Genomic DNA, 20,743 nt, shown 5'->3' with positions numbered 1-20,743 from the left:
ATTTCTTTCGATCACGATTCTAATCATTTCAATTACGTGTTCAACACTAAATATTTTATATGGAATTCATCGCAATTAATTTTTTCTCTCTCTAACTTGTTCGCAATAGTTTTATTGTAACTCAATTGATTTTAGCTTGAACGCCACTTGACTACCATTTCAATCATTGCATTCAATCAGCGCATGCAATTGCTAACAACTTATTATTTCTTTTTTTTTTTCATGGATTTTTGGTAGTGACTTAAAATCAATCGGATGATTTTTTTTCGCTGAGTTCATTTTCAGACCAGCTTTGTCACATTACATTCAATATTGATAAATTTCAAATCGGAATGAAAATTTTACTGTTTTCCAATTCTAGGGGGTTGATTTGTACGGCACGCGACAACTTCCAACTCGATAAACATCAAAAAGTTGAAAGATTCGTGCACTGATCTACATCGATAGAATTATTTCAAGTGGTTTTGTGCATTGAAAAAAAAAATTACGGTTGTCATAGTTATTCTAATATGGATTATTGGCAAAAAATCATTTAATCCTCTTTAAAAGTAAATCTGCAAAGTCGCAGCATTGTGTCGCATTATTTGAAAATTATTTTAAAATTCCAACGAATAATTAATAATTGGAGGGGAAGAATCAACATCAGCACCAGTAAACGAAACAAATCTACCCATATTGCTGTTGCGGAAGTGTCGTTCCGTTGTTATTGCTGGTAATCTTGGTGGCTAAATTTGTTCCTCAGTAATAAGGTACCGGCTGTTGCTCTAATAGCAGGTGTTATATCATTGAAGCGAAATTAATTTTTCATGCGATTATCAAAATGAATTGTTGATAAGATGATTATTATTTGAGATTATTCTTCTTCATTGAATCATTGATGTGATACAGAGTAAAATCTGCCTATAATAACTCAGCCATCGAAGACAATTTCCCAAACCATTTAATTTTTTAAAAAAAGTGACAAAATGAATCCAGCAACAATTTTATTTCAAGTGCAAATTAATGTACGAATTCAATATCAATATTATACATTGTTTTTACGAAAAGTTTTATTATGCATTTCATTAAATTTGTCCTTTTCACAATCAATACACTTTTTTCAGCGTCATAAAGTCAAGACATACTCACACAAAAAGTACCAATAACTAACTATGACGAGGCGACCAAAGTTTCAACAAATAATTTCTATTTTGCATGCGTTCGCTAAAGCCCTCACACGAACTAAATACAAAATTTAACGCTTTGGTGCACATTTGCATTTTAGTGAAATAGTCAAATGCAAAATGAACGAAAGTCGTTCATGACTCACGACAAAAGAAATGTCTTCGATTCATTGCAGAATAAATGTATACATATTGTGCTCTATATGGGGTTTCCTTCAATAGAAATTCGCTTCCGTTTCCATTTCCAAGTTTCAAGTGGCACTTTCCGTTCATGTGCCAGCACCAATGTCACAATAGCGAGTAAGTGAGTTTGTGAGCCTTTTTTCCTATGCCATTCGATCTTATCATTTCATCATCCTTTTTTGTCACATTTATCTCTCTCTCTGTATGTGTGTGTGTGTGTGTGTTGTTCTCTCTCACTTTGAATGTCTAATAATATTTGCTTAAACTTTGTTCATTCACGCGTTCATGGGTTCATTTCGAAATGTTGGCCGAACTGAGTAAATTAGCTCCGGACTGGCATATATAAATAATCGAAACTGTCTCATTCGTTATACCTAATATTCTCTCTCTGTGTGTGTGTGTATGCCTTTTGACTACAATCAATAACAAGCGATTACATAATAAGTACAATAGAGAATTAAGTTTGCCAAAGAATTAATTGTTGGCAGTCTTTTATATTGTTCTATTTTAATTGCAAAACTCGATTCATCAAAGTGGGTTTTTTTCTTACATTATATCTTACATCTTCTTATATATAGCAATCCACTCACCTACAACGGTCAGTAGCATATTGTCCAATAGCAGGGCAATAGCCACGATGACGAGGACCAGTTGACGAGAGCCCCGCCATCGGATCATCCATGTTTTGGTTGCCTCCCATGAGTATGACGATGACGATGACGATTTCATTTGATCTGGTGACATTTGACCAGGACCACCGGGATCGGTTGATTGCATTTTGCTAGCTGATTCTTACTGAAAATTCAAAAAAAAAATCATCAAATTACTTCAAAAATTCATTGAAAATGCATTTGAAGAAGAGTTTTGATTAATCTTAATACGATAATAAATGGTAGTACAGCATGATAGCTCTATGCAGATACAAACATGGTAATGAATATTAAATGGTTATTAATTCGAACAGGCGAATGCTATTTTATTTCCTTTGAGTTCAATGAATAAATTTGATCAGTTTAAAGTCTGGCATATTCAATCCAATAAATAGCATACATTATACGCCGATGTATGTAGTATAAAATCAATGTACGAAGTTCATTTTTCGACGTTGAATTCAATAAGCGTCCAATACATTACAACCTACAGGCACTATGTTTGAATTTTATTCGAATTCGTCACGAGTCGAACAATAAATTTTCATTGAATCTGATTTAGAGATTCAATCTTATCGCGGAAAATTGCTAACTTGTGTTGCTCTTTACTTTTCGTTATCGTCATATTGTTTTCGCTTCTTTTTTTTGGTACATCAAATACCATTGGTTATCAATCGCTTCCTCAGCGAAAATCAACCACCCTTTTTCGACTGCTCAGTTTTGCTTAATACAATACATTTACATAATTTGCCCAGATGAGTTTCAAGCAAATGTAAATACTTTTGTGACTTTGTCTTTTCATTTTATTGAAACAGCCGAGTTGAAACTTTAAAGAAAATAAAGTTGCACGACGTTAGCAAATAGAAAAAAAAAACAGGTGCTGATGCATTTTGTAAAAGGATTTTTAAAATAATCGTTTATATGGGACACTGAATTGTTGATATGTTTGTCAATGTAGATGTATTTGATTTCTTTTAATTTGAACGATTTGTTAATTGAAATAAACAATTTAGCCATAATCATGAAGATATATTTTATTGCGGTGAAGTTACGAGATACCATGGTATTGGAAAGAGATATAAAAAAAAGCAATGAGTGCGGCGAAATTTAAATGGCACCACAGATAGTAAAAGAAAACGTTTATGAGACGTAGTTAAAGAAAGGGGGAAAGAAATACAAGATAGTGGAAACAAACAACGAAGATACCGGGCATCATTTGAAATGAACATTGATTTACATAAACAAACACATGCATGCACCAAATCGAGGCCGTACAATGGTTTGAAGGGGGCAAAAAACGCAACTCAGCGTTCGGGTTTTTGACACAAAATGAACATCGGTAATTCATTTGATGCAAAATCTATTGAAGTATTTTCGGTGTAATTTTTGGTAAATCTTTTTTTTCTTCTTCCAGTATATTTGGTGGGTGTGTGTGTGTTCGGTTATCATGTCATCGGGGGACATTGGACGAATGATGGAATCACACACAAGAATGTTGGCAACAAATAATTTGAAATATAAGACTTTGTGTCGACCAAAAGGATTACTGGATTGATATGTATGTGTATTAGTTGAGCCCGATGATACAATAAAAGTGAAAGCTTTTACATAATAAAATCTGATTTTATTTTAACAAGGTCGCTACTTGCTCCACACATCGATTGTATGATGCCTTAAATTTTATCGATTTATTCTCTGCCAAAATGTGGATTGAGATTTTTTTTTTGTTTTAATTTGACACACATATTTTTTTTTTCTTCGAGGGATACTGCTCTGAATTTTCAGATGTGAAACCAGAGAAAAAAATTGATGCGACTCGATTTTGGGCTCGAGTATACTTTTTTAAGTAAAAATGTGACACAAAAAATAAAAGAACGCTGGCATCGAAAAAATGTGCAATGTGCTCGATACTTGTTGAAACAAGATCAGTCGCGAAGGCAACCAACGGTTCTGTTCGGTTAAACATCAATAAGTCAAATACTTAGATCTTATTTTGGACATAATCAGATTTGCAATCAATCTGAGATGAGATGTATTATGGCATGGATGTGCAAATGCAATATGAAATACTTATATTGGTACAATATCATATCGCGTTTTCATGTGAATTTTTTGTGACCGCTGTCGAGCCATTTGAACATTGATACACAATGAAAGATTTAACGAAATTGCTCGGAATCATGACAGATTCGGGTAAATGAATGGCAAGTTCGGGAGTAAAACAAATGGGATATTTTCAGTTTCCAGTGGGAATGGATTTCAATTGGCCGTGCTGGTATCTCTTACATTCTAAGCAAAGTACTTTGCAATTGTTGAAGAAAAAAATGAAAGTAATATGAGATTGATTCGTTGTGTGTGTGTGAGAGAGAAATGATGTTACTTCACCGCATCACATAAAGAAAAACAATAGAACACAACAGCGCACTGAAAATATCTATTCCCAATACGAATGATTAATTTCGGCTTTTACATTATTACGATGATTGCGCGCGCAAGAGAGATGTTGAAAAACGCTTTCAAACTAATTGGAGTATGCACATCGATGCCGCATCGCAAGAATTTTATTTCGTTTCGCAAGCGTGTGTCGGTGCACGATTTTCATTAATTTGTCATTATTAATGAGTGCAAAGAAAAATCGTTTGTCTTAAAGTGGTTCACAAATTTTCATTCTATGAATAAAGAAACCACCACAAATAATATTAACAATGAAACACTCTCTACCCAAACAAACACTTCGAAAACATTCACATCGGTTTTTTTCCCTCACTTTTGTAGCGCATAAAAATGTGCACGGCATAAATGAAAGGGTGAGAAAATACACCATTTCAGAACACTTCAAATTGCCTTTAAATGAATGTGAAAAACCTTAAAAAAACGGAAATTAATTTGAGAAAATTAAAGAGTGAAAATGAATAGGAACAGTATTGTACAAATCATTTATGCTATAATCGTAATTGTACTGATATCAACTGGGGAACAAAAATGTAAGTGAAACGCGGCCGTCATTTTTTTATGTTTAAAATTTTTGTTTCGGACAATCGCACGCGATTTTCAAGCAAATTAGGTTGAGTGATTTAAAAGGAGAAAACGTCTACAAAATGATATCAAAGTGGAAGTAAATAAAGGCGCTTGGGATGAAAGCTAATATCATGAATTCGAACACCGGTTTTACTTTCATCGTATTTTGTGGGTGTGCACACCAAGTGTGCACACCAAGTGTGCACATCAATGTACCGCCGAAATCAGATTACTATTTTTGTGTGAAATTGACGTTTTTCTTCGCGAAAATCGAACGAATATATGGGTGATGATTCAATTTATTCTTTCAATTTTGATATTCTACGTGTCGTCGGCTGCCCTTGGTTCATAGTCAAAAAATCTGGGTTAATGAAAATTGAAAAAGAGAGCACCTCGGCCTTGTTGTTTTAACTTTGAAATTTCGGTGACTTTGTACCGAACGAAAAGGTTTCTCAACACGTACACACATCTGCCGTTCGGAAAATTCGTTTTTTTTTCTTCTTGGAACATAGCATAAATCACAAAGACAAATCATAATATTTGAATTGATTCATCATTTTTTTCTCGCAAATATAAAACTTGAGCAATTGAAATGGGAGTAAAACCACTTAGAAAATGAATGAAACTGGTAGGATCAACTTTAAAATATATACTTGAAAATCACAGAAGCACTTATGCTTACAGATTTTCATTTTTTTTTTCCTCTGTCAAACCCAATACTACTTAATAGAAGAAAAAAGAATCAACCAATGGAATTGTATGATGCGAACGCAATAGAAGAATTGTAATAAAGATTCTTCCTTGTATTGATTTTTTATTAAATTTATAATCTGAAAAACAATTTGAAGATATTGTACAGCAATCACTGAATAAATAAGTATACCATGCTATGTAATTGAGATTTAAATTTTCGACCGATTTTTCAAGGTTTTTCTATATTGAAGCTTTTTTTTTTCATAAACGAAACAATGAAACGAATGTATAGCGTTTAATTATAGTGGTTTTTAAAACCAATTTTGTTCAATTTCATCTTAGTCGATAGTTGACAAAAGAGATTTTTCTTCTTAATTTCAACAAACCCAAAAGATTCTGCATTTTATGAAAACTATCTTATTGAAACCAAAGAGATAGGAACACATGTAAGGCTGGAGAAATGAAATTAATTTGGCTTGTTTAGAATGCACAAAAGGAACAAGTGAAATGTGATAATATTCTTTTTTACAAATGTGAATACGTTGAGTAGGATGTAATTGTCGTCTTCATTGACGTTATCATCGTCTCGCTATTCACCACGTACAAATTACTATTTAAATACTTTTCACACCATCCTTATATTTTCATGTCTTATGTATGTCTTGTTCAATTCGACAATGCAATTCATTGTACGTCACAGTGAATCTTCATTTTCTTCGTTCGCTTCTTATGGTTAGTGAAGCAAAGTTCAAGGAAATTAATTTAATTTTTCGCAATTCAATTATGTTTTCATTTTCGTTTAACAAAGTATATAGAAAATGTTATTAGACATATGCGAACACTGTGCACACACTTTTGTTCGAGTAAATCGATATCATCGGAACTGTTCATCGACACTGCAACCAATTGTGCAACAAGTGAATGGCATAATTAACACCTTATTCGAGTCATTTTACACGGCTCAATACAGCATAAAATTGAGAAACTAACAATCAAGAGCATCAATAGCGACTTTCGATGGCATGTATTCTAGAATGAAAGGATTTTGAATGAATGAAATCTTCCATCGTATCCATCGTATTCATCGGTGTGGATCGATGATACAATTTACTAACAATACAGAGAATTTGTTAAACTTTCTTCAGAACCCCGATATCGAATTATTGTAGCACAAGACACATTTTTGTTTGCCATCTCCGTTTCTTACTAACACAACAATCAGATAAATGGCTAAAAGTCACAATTATTACAATCATGATCTAAAAATAATAATAATAAATATATCTGACACAGAGAAAAATAAATGGCAGAAGTTGACACGATATTTATCTGGTAATATTTTTTTTTACTTTTAGAAACACTAGCATAAACATCACGAATCACATGTACTTCTTACGAACTTCTATGAAGTTCAAACATTTGATATGTGATATTTTTGTGTAATTCAAGTGGAGTTGTACATATGACTTGGAGATGAGATATGGTGTATAAATATCACAAGCTTCTGGGGATTGTACTACCGACTTTACCTCGTAAGCATTTAGACATTGATTTATTAACGCAATTTTTTTTATTTGAATTAATTTTCTGTGGACAGTCGAAACAAGTTTTCAACAAAAGTGACAAAATATTTACAGAAAATAAGATGTTTTTTTCTGCTTTTACAACAACATTTGAAACGGTTTGATGGAAAAGCAGCTCTTATTTTATTACAAATAATAGCTGAAAATTGAAAAAAAACTATCATTAGCAAAACAGTTCAAGCTATATTTTGAACGTAACGATTCATTCCATACGTAATAATTGCATGCGCCAGTTTTTCGTATCAGATCACAAGGTTCATAAATAATGAAATCAAATAGATCTAACTGACGTCATCATATCAGCATTTAATCTCATGTTGCTTTGAAAATGTTCAATAGATTTTCAATTACAAAATTAACCGACTTTATTTGTATGGTACGGATGCTGAGAAACGGTGACAATGTATACGAATGATCATTGAATTGGAACTTAAAATGATATTCATTTTATGCTTTATTGTCACATATCCAATTATACACAATGCATTTATCAAGCGCGCAACAATAAATAAACGCTTGAATCTCGTACGATATTTGCAAAATTAATTTAATCAAAATGCAATAAAACGGTATGTACTCTGTATGTGAATGACATAAGTGTGCATTTAAATTATCGTAACTGATCATAATTATTAAAAAAAATATATATTAGCCGCCCATAAAATAGTGGTTAATAAAAAAATGACGAAAAATTACGGCACAAAGTTGATAATGATATTTTTAAATGACGCACTTGAACCAAATTTTGCGCCGAAAATGCTTAGTATGCGAATTGTGCTTTCATATTTTATTTGTGCGTTTACGTGCTCGATTCATAAACTCAAATCATACATGAACTTGACACCTATTATAATTGGCTTGATGTCTGAGCCGTATCTTAACGTGTGACTGGGGGGATTTCGTTTTCATTTTAAAATAAGAATCGTGTGCATTCGATGTAATCATCAAAATTCCAAACGTCACATTTTCACATTCTAGCGAAGAATGATCTATTTCATGTATTTGAAGAACAAGAAGAAAAAAAAAATAATTATAGGAATTAGGAAACAATGAAATACAAACGATCCACTCGTTAAGCTCGGAATTGAATGATTTATTGTTAGTTGGCATTCGCATCTGTGCATAAAAATTCAATTCGCATTAATTGTTTTAAGATTTTCTTTATCAAATCGAACATCTGTTGCAGTTGCACCGGTGAGGGGAGTACGATTCCAATATCAAAACTATTGTGAGAAAAAAAACAACAACACCTTTCGTCGACGATTATCATCGTATGATAATGTTGTGCAATCATGTCGAACTACGCAACTGTGTTTCCAAGCATGCCCAATTTGCGTCTATTTTATGTTCTTTTTGTAATTCGCTTAATTGTTTTTTTCTTCTTCTCTGATTAGGGTTAAAATGTATTCCAATTTTCCTTTCAACAAACGAAAGATGAAAAACAATATGAAAAAAAGTGCATCAAGGCACGATGATTTCCATTCATTAGCACCAGTTAATGTTGGGCTTTTTACGAGATTTAAATAGGCAAACATTTGACTATCGTTATTAAATTTCGTTGTATGGTTGTAAACATGCAACGATTGCTACACTTCATTTTATATTGTTACGAATTCTTCTCACTTGAGATCTAAAATTATAATTACATTGATTTCATAACCACCTGTTCAATTTATAGAACATTTGATTTAAATTCATTTATCTCTCTCTCTCTCTCTCTCTCTCTCTCTCTCTTCTCTCTCTCTGTGTTTTTTTGTTCTTTTTTTATACTTCGTACATTTTTTCACTTAATTTTGTTGTTGATATTTTAATTAAAATTTGAAACAATAGAGAATACCGATCATCTGGAATTTGTGTCGTTATTTCTGAATTTTTTTCTCTCTCTTAATTTTCGGATGAAAACCTTAACCTTTTGATTGATATGGAAAAATGTGTCATATGATGTGCAATGTCGGAATATGATGGCGTTTTATTTTCAACCAAAAGTATGTTTTAGCGTAGATGGCGCTGATTTAAATGGACATTTGTATGTATAGACGGTGGCGCCGCCCTACTCAATTAAACACTGAACTGCAGCGTTTCCAATCGTTGATGATGTGTGTCCTTTTAAAAACCGGAATTTAATTGGGAACAACGATTGGTAAATGTTAAATTCATTTGGATGAAAATTATCATTGAATTTATAATTCTCATCATCGAATGTTCAGCATATAAATCGAAATTGCATTCGTTTTACACGATACAATTCAAACAACACTTTGTTGCGTGTTCAACTCAATTTCGTTGCTTTTTAAAAACGATTATATATTTTATTCCATATTGAATTTGTTTGAAATTATTATGCACTAAGTTGCGATATTCTATGATATTGAACACACAATTTTGATATTGCAAAAACGCCAAAGCCCGTTGATTGAAATATACGGAGTTTTATCTTTAAATTAAGTGTATTCAGTTGTTGTTTTTTTTTTGATAATTATAGTACGTTTGATTTTATTGCCATGGGGTATTAAATAAAATTTGAATACGAATTATTATTTTATTGACATGTGAAATTGATGATGCGTTGAGCGCAAACAATTCCTAGTAGGAAGTCGGAACGATAATGATTTACCTGAAACGAGGAACCATTACAAACATGAGAGTTTCTGCTGTGTCATCAGAATGGAAGGTGTTTTATATTATGACCTGCTTATCTGGGCAACCGAACAATGGCAAATTAAACTTGAACATTTACAAATTAAAACAATTGTTGTTTCTGAAATCTTCGGGGAAATCAAAGAAACAATAAGGCATCATAACACCGTCTTGACTTATTCGATATAAAACAATTGTTAAAATATTTAACATAGAAAAACGCACGTTTTTTATTATCAACACCGAAAATCATTATTGTTTTTGCAACAACATTATTCAGAAGTATGAATGCATTCGAAAGTGAGAGTTTACTGCATGCAACAGGTGAGTGTACGTATTGACACTCAATTTCTTCAAGTTCACTTCATGTTCTCAATTCAAATAAACGAAGAAGATAAATGAAAAAAGGTGGTGGTATCATGATGCAAAATTTGTGAATACAAATTAAAATGCGTTACCTTGAATGTGTTAATTTCATACTGATAAACAGCCGAAATATTTTTTTAATTTGTATAAAAAAAACCACAAAATCTCTGGAGCAAGGGTCAAAAGAAAAATGTCGTGAAAATATCCCAAACGGGCAACATAAAGATCTACTACATCTACTGTTCGAGAAAAATGACGTGAGTTTATAGAAATTACAATATTCGAATGGCATGTGAGATCAATTAATCGCATCTGTTGTAAAATGTCAGTAGCTTACATTGAAAAAAATGCACAAATTAAATGACCAACAACATTATATCCGAATTAATTCGATCGTTTTGTCGCAATCGATTCGACTCGCTATCGATTTGAGCTCGTATGTATATATTCAGATGCGTAAGTTGATAAAACGTCTGTGATGTGTGATCAACCAATCAAATGAAGCATTTGGCCCATTTTCAATGATATCTTTGTGGTGATAATCGATGTCAATGCAATCAGCTGGCTCTGTCACATTATTCAGATGCAATCGATTCATTCTTGTTATTATAGATTTATAGATCTGTTTTCAAGCATAAATGAATCGAAACCGATACACAAGCCGAGATCTTATTCGATCGTACATCTACCGAATCGCATTGCTATTGCGAATGATCGAACTGGAAATGCTAAGAAAACGAAAAAATAATAATAAATAAACGTATAAACCTACCCCACAGATAAAATGAAGAAAAAAATTGAAAAAATCACTTATATTATATAAAATTTGAATGTAATGCAATAATTATTGGAAACAAGTCAAAGTGTTTTTGGTTCACTATTTTATTCAAAGCACTTAACACGAATTCGATATTATGATCATGATTTTTGAAATTAAAATTCGAAAATTGTTCAAAACTGTTTTGGTTTCAACTATTGGTACACACTTTTTCGTTGTAATATTTTCCAATGGGCCGATTCTAAGCAATGTGATTTGTGCACTTTTCTTCAATATCTTTTCGACGTTTTCTAATTGCAATACGTTAAACTTAAAGAAACTTTTTAAACGCGTTTTCTTTTATCAAATCAAATGCGATATTAATTTTATTGCAACCAGCAACGAAAGTCGTAAATTTAATTAGCAAGAAGCAAACGAGCACAAAACAATCGGCTATGGTATATGAAATCAATTCAACGTTTTAACTCATAGTATCGTTCAGCATCCTGCGACAAACGGCTGATAAATGCTATCGCCACGCTGACTTTTATTCATTTTGTAATGTTTGAATTGGTGTGAATATTCAGTGTATCTTGCGCGCACGTTTGCTTATTCGCTTTGTATGTTTTCGCCGTACCTATTGCGGTTCTATTCGCATACACTTCAATTGTTTTGTAGTTTGGATACACGCAAACTGTCCACAATTATACCACGTAAAACATTTACTATACTCATTGACATCGACCACCAACAACTACTAATGCATATACAAACAATTGAAGGGGCTTTTTTCTTGTTTTATTTTATCAACATTGCATTCTAAATATCCGCTATCGATTGGTTCGACAAACTTTTTTTGTTCACTCTCTCAATTTGTATGTGCCTTAGTGTGTGTTTGTGTGTATTGCACTTGTTGCTCAACAAATTTCATGAGTTTGCGTGTGCCCAGTGAATTATGTTGATTGAATCAAAGCGACCGTTTGCGGTTCTATGTGAATAAACTCTTATTTTCAACAAAAATTTGTCTCGGAATTGGTATCTCTTGGTGAGTCGGAATTTGGATATTTGTAAAACAAGATGCTCGTCATTCGCAATTTGTTCTTGTATTCATGTGGCGTCACAAGTACGAACACTTGTAGCTGTTGGATGATGGTCAAATGTAAGTACATTTCTTTCGTTCATTTTCAGTGTCAGTCGGATGGACACCTTAAACTGAGATCTATGTACATAATCACAGAAGAAAATATAAAATCATACCAACACATTTGAACGTCACACAGAAGTGAGGACTATATAATATTCTTGTTTGTTCTGTACAAATGCTCTTCGGCAACAGGCAGTCCTTATTTCCATTGTATTTCAACAGTGTTATACCTCACATTTTACTTACAATTCCATTTAAATGTAGCTTTTTGTTTGCATTCGACTTCAGAATATGTGCAGCGAACTACTTAACGTATCTAAAATCGATTTAAAAAAAAAAGAATGTCTGCATCGAGCATTCGAAAGAAATGTTTGTGCACTGAAACTTGTAGAAGACTGAATAATGAATTCGATGGAAGCGGATGAAAAAAAAAACATTCGAACTCATTTACATGACCAACTAACAATTGATGGCCAAGAACTGTGTACATTTGATCGTAATCGATTGTTGCTTCCAAAACTATGTAAAGAGAAACTATACACATTTACACGTGTAATTGATTCAACGAGTTTGCCCGATTGTAAATGACCAAACAACAACGTTCACACAAATTTTATGTAAAAACAAACAGAGTCCGTATTTTTTTTTACTGCTCTTCATCTCACTGTCACAGAATAAGTATATGTCTGAAACTTTTGCTTTTCATTTACAGCGTCTCGTCTGCCAATGCCCTTCTGTCGAATGATGGAATGAAGAGCAACACGATGAAACAAACCGCACATTTTTCGAGGTAAAGAAATCATTTTAAATTTGTCGAACCGAAACTAGTTTGGATTTTGTTTGACGACTTTCACAAGCGCGGTCATTTTTCGAATAACGCGTGATTCATAGCAGCTGACAAACAAATATGTACGAACTTCTGGTCAAATGAAAAGAAAGATCTACTTTAAAATTGATAAACAGGTTGTTGTTTTTTTTTTCAACTGTATTTTGGCATCGATAAAACACTATTTTCGTGATTTCATACATTGTGCATTACATTGACCGTGTCAATAATTAAAATACCAATTCAGCCTCAATGCTTCATTCAATGCATGCAATAAAATTTTGCATCTTTAATGATTTCAATCGAAAACACAAAAGACGCACACAAAAAAATATGCAATCGCCTAGCAACTATTTTCCGATGCTCAATTCAATGCATATTATTGACTGTTTTTAGCGAAATAGCACGTTTTTTTCTCATCTCTCTTTCTCTCTCGCAAAATTTCACTGGATGAGAAAATGTGCTCATTGTGCAGAGTTTAGTCATACCGTATGTTCACATGTTATTAGTTAATTGTACTATTTGCACATGAAATGATCATATTCAGGGTCAAGATCAGAATTCATTAAAAAAAAATTCTTCAACAATTTGAAATATTATATGTTCGTTGACATTAAGTGGGTTTTTTTCTGTGTAAATCAGATGTAAAATTTCGTTGGTAAAACATGGTTGGTATTTTTTTTGTAGATGCAAATTATTTTTTTGCTTAAAGAAGATTTCTATTCGTATCGAAATAGTTTTATATCAATGACACGAATCGATTGGATTAAGAGTGGCCATAAATTGACGTAAACGAAACGTGATTAAAGCCGCAATTTAAACTATATACAATAAAAGTGTTGAATTTTAATCACACCGTGATCAATTCACATAAATTTTCCGTGGATTTTTCATGCAACGGCTGGTGCGTTTATCGTACATCGTTCGTCTGATAAAAATTGAATACGTACATTTCATGTAAATTCTAATTGTGCGGTCATCGAATTAATCAGATACGCGCCGACACAAGCAATTGAAAGAAAGAGCGAGCCCGTGGCATTATACATGAATTCATTTTTTATTCATTCTATCTTATTTAATAAGTGGTGACTCTTTTTTTTTTCATTTAGAAAATCCAATGTTTCCATTTAATTGTAGCAGATGCTGTCTGATTATTGCTTTTTTTCTATCTAACTATATTACGTGCTAATTTTTTCTAATTAAATGCCATAGAATAAATTATATCAAAGTCTGTTTAATTTGATATGAAAAAGAGCTTTGCGTTATTTTTGATTCGGCTTGGACTTCATGATTTTTGTTGTTGTTCACAATCAAAAAGTAAATCAAGTTGAACGTAAACGCAAATTTACGTCTAATTTGATTTCAATGTAAAAGTTTTTCATCTCTCTCTCTCCGAATCTCTCGTTTGCCCCTATTCCGGTTTATAATCTCGTGAACGCCAATTAATTGTTATTTTTTTGTTTCGCCAACAAAAATATGAAAAGGAAATTGCAAAAATTCTCTGTTATCAATGTTTTAACTTATTAAAAAAAGTATGTTAAAAAATCATGACCATGCGTGTTTCATTCTATTTCAAGGTTTCCTTCAACATTTACAACATTTTATTTTTTCTCGAAGCAATTAGATAAGCCATTTGTTTGGAATAATTAATTTCGGACATTTTCGTTTTACACATAAAGTAAATCTTGAATAAAAACATCTGGTGATTCGTCCCACATTTCACTTTTTTTATTTTGAAAGTTTTGATTCCAATCAATTTTTACCATTTTTGCACGCATTTTCTGTTGTTGATGGAATGAAATCACAATGATTGTCATTATGTGAGAATACGTATGAAGTAATGCGAGTGACCAGTCAATGACCACCATCATTTTTGTACGGGAAGAAATCCACTGGAACAATTATAGAATAATGCCGCTCGCTTTCGAGCACGTGTGCCACTCAAAATATTAGATATCATTGTTTTCAACGCAAATAATAACACACAAGCATATAAATATTTTTACAAGTGGCAGTCACATCTCGGAACATCCGATAAGTGGAATGGTTCTATGGTTTTGTAATGACGGTCAGACAATCTATTCAGTCAAAGATCATGAACTGTCAAAAACATGTTGATCATTCCCAAATTTCTAGCAATATTTTCGATGCAGAACGCTGTTTCGACAAAATGATTGCAAACACAAAGGAATGTTGCATGGGAACGACAAAATGAAAACAAAAATAATGAATTAGAAGTGAATGCATTTCAACGAAAAAGTTATTATACTCAACTTTAAATCTCATTCATTTGTTTCAAAAAAAAAACTTCTAACTTGACACTCAGTTGCCATCGAAGAACGTATGTACTGGAAACATACGTTCGAATTGGGGTAAGTTATTTTTAATACCAAATCACAACTGAAGTAATTTCAAAAAAACATGAAGCGTTTTAACAATCAAAGTCACTGCTATACGTGTTTATTTGCACAGTATTTCTGTAGCAGAAGGGAATATTATCAGGTGAATATTTCCACGTCAAATAACGAACTTCGATGTTTAGACTAAAACAGAACTTTCGTTGTTTACCGAAACCAATAAATGTTACAAAATTTATGTAATTATTGTTGTTGTCTGAAAATTTATCTGATAAATCTATCGCATAAGCGGATAGATCCACCTGACGGTATTCCCTGTGTAATAGTAATGTGAAGAGTAATGGCATGTGATTCGATTGAATTGATTTTTGTTCATGGTAATATTAAGTGAGACGGAGTAATTATTTTTTTATTGTAAATAAAAGTGAAAAAAATCTAATTTGCTTTGTCTTGTGAAAAGGACAACGAGGTTAACCCAACTGTCATATTTCTTCACTCAACAATTCATGTCACATTTTTTTTGAATTTTTTTTTAAATTATAAAATGGAATTAATAATTGAAATAATTTCAAGTTCAGTTCAATCAAACGAAAAATTCAATCAAAATCAAAAGCAGAATGGGGTTCGTTGTTTTGTTCGAAATTTTTCTCTACTTACATTACGAATCGGATTTTCGTCTATTCAGTTTATATGGTTTGTTAAGTTTGAAATATTTCTGGTGTTTTAAAAACTATCGTCGAGTTTCAATATAATGATGACCGCCATGAACTTTCTCTTAATGAAATTTTGCTTAAATTGAGTTTTATGTTTATCACGAAGCGTATCATTTGAATTTGGTTGCGGAGCAAAAATCTTAGCAAAGATTTCACTGCCATTTCACTCTGTAAGTGAGCCAATGAGTGAGCAAATGATTGAGGTACTCTTGAGTAATTGTGATAATTTGTTTATAATTTAATCATGTCACACGGAGTTGTTACAATTAGTATTCCGTTTATTTTCATAATGTTTTTGTATCGTAAAATGGTGCATGTTTTGATGCAAGGCGTTGATGAGTGATGCAAATGGTCGATATGTGTGTATGTGTGTGTGTATGAAACGAGATAGTGCGAGAGGGAGAAAATGCAAACAGTGTACATGGCACCGTCAACGGTTCCGACGGTTTTTCATTCGAATGAGGGATCTAGTATATTTAAGTGTTGAAATTGAAAATTATGAAATTAACTGGAGGGTAAATTTTATTTATATTATCTGGCAGGCAAACTCTGGCAGTGCATCTAATTCAGTCAGTACTGTGTAAATTACAAACATAATATGGCATAAATGAAATGCAATTGCGACGACGACACTGCCATTATTATTGATATTGATGATGACATCTTCGCTGTAGTTGTTTTTATTTATTTTGGTTTTATATATGCACGTCCAAACCGTACAATGTGTGCATACAATGTACATATGTGCGAAACGGTCGCCACTGATGGCGAGCTCGGTTCACTATCGTATATTCTTGCATTTTCCAAATGAATTTGTATTATATGATTAATCTGCAGGAAGTTTAATTGGTTGTTTAACAGAAACCAAAAATTGGATTGTCGACAACGTCAACGTAATGTGGTACATTGCCAATATCGTTGCAACCGCACTTTTCTAATCCTTAATTCTAATTTAACATTTTCGAGTTGTGATTTTTTTTTTTCGCATCGGAATTCATGCGACTATTGAATGATCAGATAAAATCTCTCATTTCACAGTTGATGTTTTTCTTTTTAAATATCAAGTCTACTTAAAATGAAATTAATCTCACTAGATACTATTCCAAGTTTTAGTAAATTAGAAAAAAAATAACATTGCCGTCAATATTGACCACATTGCAATTTTTACCACAATTATTATAAATTCTATTATATCGAAAATAAATTATTTCATTATTATCAGTCAATTTGTTTTTTTCATTGAAATTTATTTGTATTTTAATTGATTTCATAAATGTAAATGGTGATTTTATCGTCAAAGGTGCATGAAAAAAATATTGTTTTATAATTGTAATAAAAGAAATTAACTTACATAAAGTTGGCTCATTCTAAACACCGGAACTTTCATTCCATTCTCCTCCGCCAGGCTCTTATGCAAAGTATCTAAAAAAAAAAAATGGAAATAAATTTGGGAATACGTTCAATCGAAATGTTCATTATTGAAATTACGGTTAATTTTCGTCATTTTTTTGCCCTTAAAAATAGTCGCACAGAAGAAACGGAGCGCATTTATGTAATCCACTCACTTTCTATCATCGATGCGAAGCAGATAGAAATAGGATTCTTCATTCGATGCTTTAATAAACAGGTCACACTAGTTATTGAATTCAACTTCACTGCGTCATTTGCATTCGCATTGTTGAATTGCATATTCGAGGACAACATTTTGCCTATCAATGGAGTTTGACAGCACATCCATATCAATAACGCAATGGCACAAATTCAATGGAACATTGGTTTTTCTAGGCAGATAATGCAAAAATTGTGTGTATTTATTTACATGTTTTGCTCTCGCTCCCCCCATCGTTCCATCACATTCGAACTAGGTGGGCTCTTTGTTCCGAATTTTTCATTGGCTTGCATATATTGTCATTTACTATTGTCAGAAAATGAGAAATGATTTGCTCTTTACTTGCAATTCAATCATACAAATTTATGTGCTGATTGATTCAATTTCATCGACAAGTGTGTGCACTGCATTTTGACGTATATTCTCCGTCGCTGTGGCTTGGTTGGTGTACATAAATTTGGTTTATCCAAAACACAAGAACTGACTGTGTGTGCATGAAATTTAACAGGCGACACAAACGTATCAAAGGAATATACGAATGAGAGAGGGTGACAAAGAACGTACGATGACAATATTGAAGTAGAGAAAATGAATGAACCAAGTTTTGTGCTCAAATTAAAATGTATTTATACACGCATTTCCACACATCGGCAATGCTAGCCGTGTATTCACTATGGCGTGTGCATGAGAAAATGAGTGTGAGACAAAATTAAATGAATAAATAATAAAATGGGTGAAATGTTAAGAGCTTTTGAATTATTCGAATTTTGAGATGCAAAATTTTTTGCTTTTGTTGGTGTCATATTCATTTACAGTGCCATCGTAAACACCATCATCGTCATCATCATTCAAACAGACATACCATTCTCTCTATCGTCTTATGCTTGATACGCTGGTGTGGTGGTGGTGATGATGATGATGATGATGATGACGGTGAATTTTGATTTTGATCGCTCTCCATTCGTCAAGTGGATATTATGTGGCATGAGCAATAATCGAAATAAACTGCCGTACATACAAATTGATTGGTATATTAACTTAATATCGAGATATTTGGTCCAATGCTTCATTGGGCTGCAATCAATGTCTATAAATAGCCAATGAATTTGTTTTCAGCGAGATTGTCGAGAGCCAATAAACAAAGCCTTTCACCTACATGTTCTCCAATTAATTTTTGTCAATGAACTCGTATTGCGTTCGGTTTGATTTTAAATGGACGTTAAATGCTCGACAAAAAGTTTCAAACTTTTCTTCTTCTTTTTTTTTAATGAATAGCTTTTTTCCGCTTTTACAACCATCGCTCCAGTTTGGTTGGTTTAGTTTGTCGAAAACAATGTGAAACATTCAACTATTTTTTAGTTGCTAATTTTATTTCTATGGAATGTTGTATGACTTGCTCCAATGAATATCTTATTTAATTATTTTTTGATCAGGTCATGTATACTTTATTCAACTTTTAACAAATTTTGAACAACATGAACATGATTTTTTTTTTAAATAATTTCTTTTTTCCATAATGTCATGAAAAATAAAATCAAAACAGAATACAATTTGAGATTTAGAATCGGAAGCATTCAATTTCCTTCATTTTCCTACTTTTCAGATTATGATTTTTAAAATTACTGAACATGCTTAACGGAGAATTTTCACATTGCACGTAAAAAAACTGCATTTTTCAATTGAAGCGCTTACTAAATGACTACTTAACGAATATAAGTGATTTTTCACTATTTTTAAAGTGAATAATAAAGTTTTCACAGCGGTATAATTTGACTTTCGATATAAAAAAAATGCTACTGTGTAAAAACAATGATACAAAGACGTTTCGTTTACACTTATGTGAAAATTTTATTAGATAATTTTAAAACAACATATATACTTACCATTTGGTGATTTCATTAAAAATGTTGCACCGATTCGTTCTTGTTAAGTGTAGTGAATGCGATCTTTGGACGATATACAAAATTTCGACGTGACTTTTCTTCAATTCAAATTGTCAACTGCCTGAAATATTATAATTCAATTAGAAACCAAATGAACTGAAACTTTTTTATGTTGAACAAATAAAGAAAAAAAATTTATATAGTAAAATTCCCTCGAAAATGATGATTTTCACGAAGTTTTGATATGATTTTAAGAAAATTTCTGACGAACCCAAAATAATGCTAACCGAAAATTCGTCAAACGAACACATAGTTCGTAACCGTGCGTAACCGGTGTCACTAAATAATTTCTTTTTCTTTTAATTATTAAAAAGGTTATGAATTGATCAAGACACTTGATGAAAAACTTTGTGTATAAAACAAAATAAAAACCAAAAGTAAAAAATTTCAACTTTATAAAAATAAAATACTAACGATTTTATATTTCGATTTACGCTTTTCGTTTCGAACAAAACATAAATATAATTACTCTGTTTATTATGTGGGTGTCAATTGAGAATTCGTTTTAAAAATGTTGAACTTTCTTTTTAGCTGAATGTGCAAATATTCTTTCTTTTCTGATAAAGTGTTTTGACTTCGACTGATTTTTCCCAAAAACACACAGAGAAGAGAAAAATACTTCTTTCAGCTACGAGATCTTGTCTCGTACTGATTACAAATCAACAATAACATCGTGGTTCTTACCAAGAGTGTTTGGTCGTTTGTTAGCGACTACCGTTACGACAATGATGACAAAGCTGCAGCAACAGATTGAATTGATATTCACCATCGTTATCGTCGTCGTCATCGCCAACCACCACCATCATCACAATATCAAATGCTGTTCTTGCTTCACGCACATGTGCAACAGCCTAGAGGGTAGAAAAACGTTGGTTGACGGTTGCGGATCGGAAACAAGAGCGCCAACAGCCTTGTTAAAGAAAGGAGCACGGTCCACTAGTGGCAGTGCTTACATTGTCATATGGTAAATTATCTAGCGATTTCTCCATGCCGTACTGACTTATCAGCCCGCCGAAGAGACTTTAACTATGCACGAGATAACATCATGACACTGATATGCGATTGAGCATACGGGATGTATAGTGGTGGCGGTTGATATAT

The 20,743-nt window shown here is 32.4% G+C and overlaps 1 protein-coding gene across 5 annotated transcripts in view; it reads right to left on the bottom strand.

The window, feature by feature from the left end:
- The window catches only part of LOC116345001 (synaptic vesicular amine transporter), a 28,014-nt gene extending 7,616 nt beyond the window's left edge, over positions 1-20,398 (bottom strand). The window contains exons 1-4 of one of the 5 annotated variants that reach the window (XM_031773957.1): positions 20,327-20,398; positions 19,583-19,703; positions 17,442-17,512; positions 1,937-2,141 (exon numbers count right to left, since the gene is read on the bottom strand). In XM_031773957.1, coding sequence (XP_031629817.1) covers positions 1,937-2,123 — 187 coding nt within the window. In that variant the 5' untranslated portion in view covers positions 2,124-2,141; positions 17,442-17,512; positions 19,583-19,703; positions 20,327-20,398. The other 4 variants (XM_031773955.1, XM_031773956.1, XM_031773959.1 and 1 more) reach the window with 4 other exon arrangements.
- Between the last annotated feature and the right edge of the window lie 345 nt (positions 20,399-20,743).

The sequence above is a fragment of the Contarinia nasturtii genome, unplaced genomic scaffold, assembly GCF_009176525.2.
Source record: "Contarinia nasturtii isolate CC-2019 unplaced genomic scaffold, AAFC_CNas_1.1 Cnas_scaffold_1240, whole genome shotgun sequence".
NCBI classification, from domain to species: domain Eukaryota; kingdom Metazoa; phylum Arthropoda; class Insecta; order Diptera; family Cecidomyiidae; genus Contarinia; species Contarinia nasturtii.
This window is presented reverse-complemented; position numbering and strand designations above follow the sequence as displayed.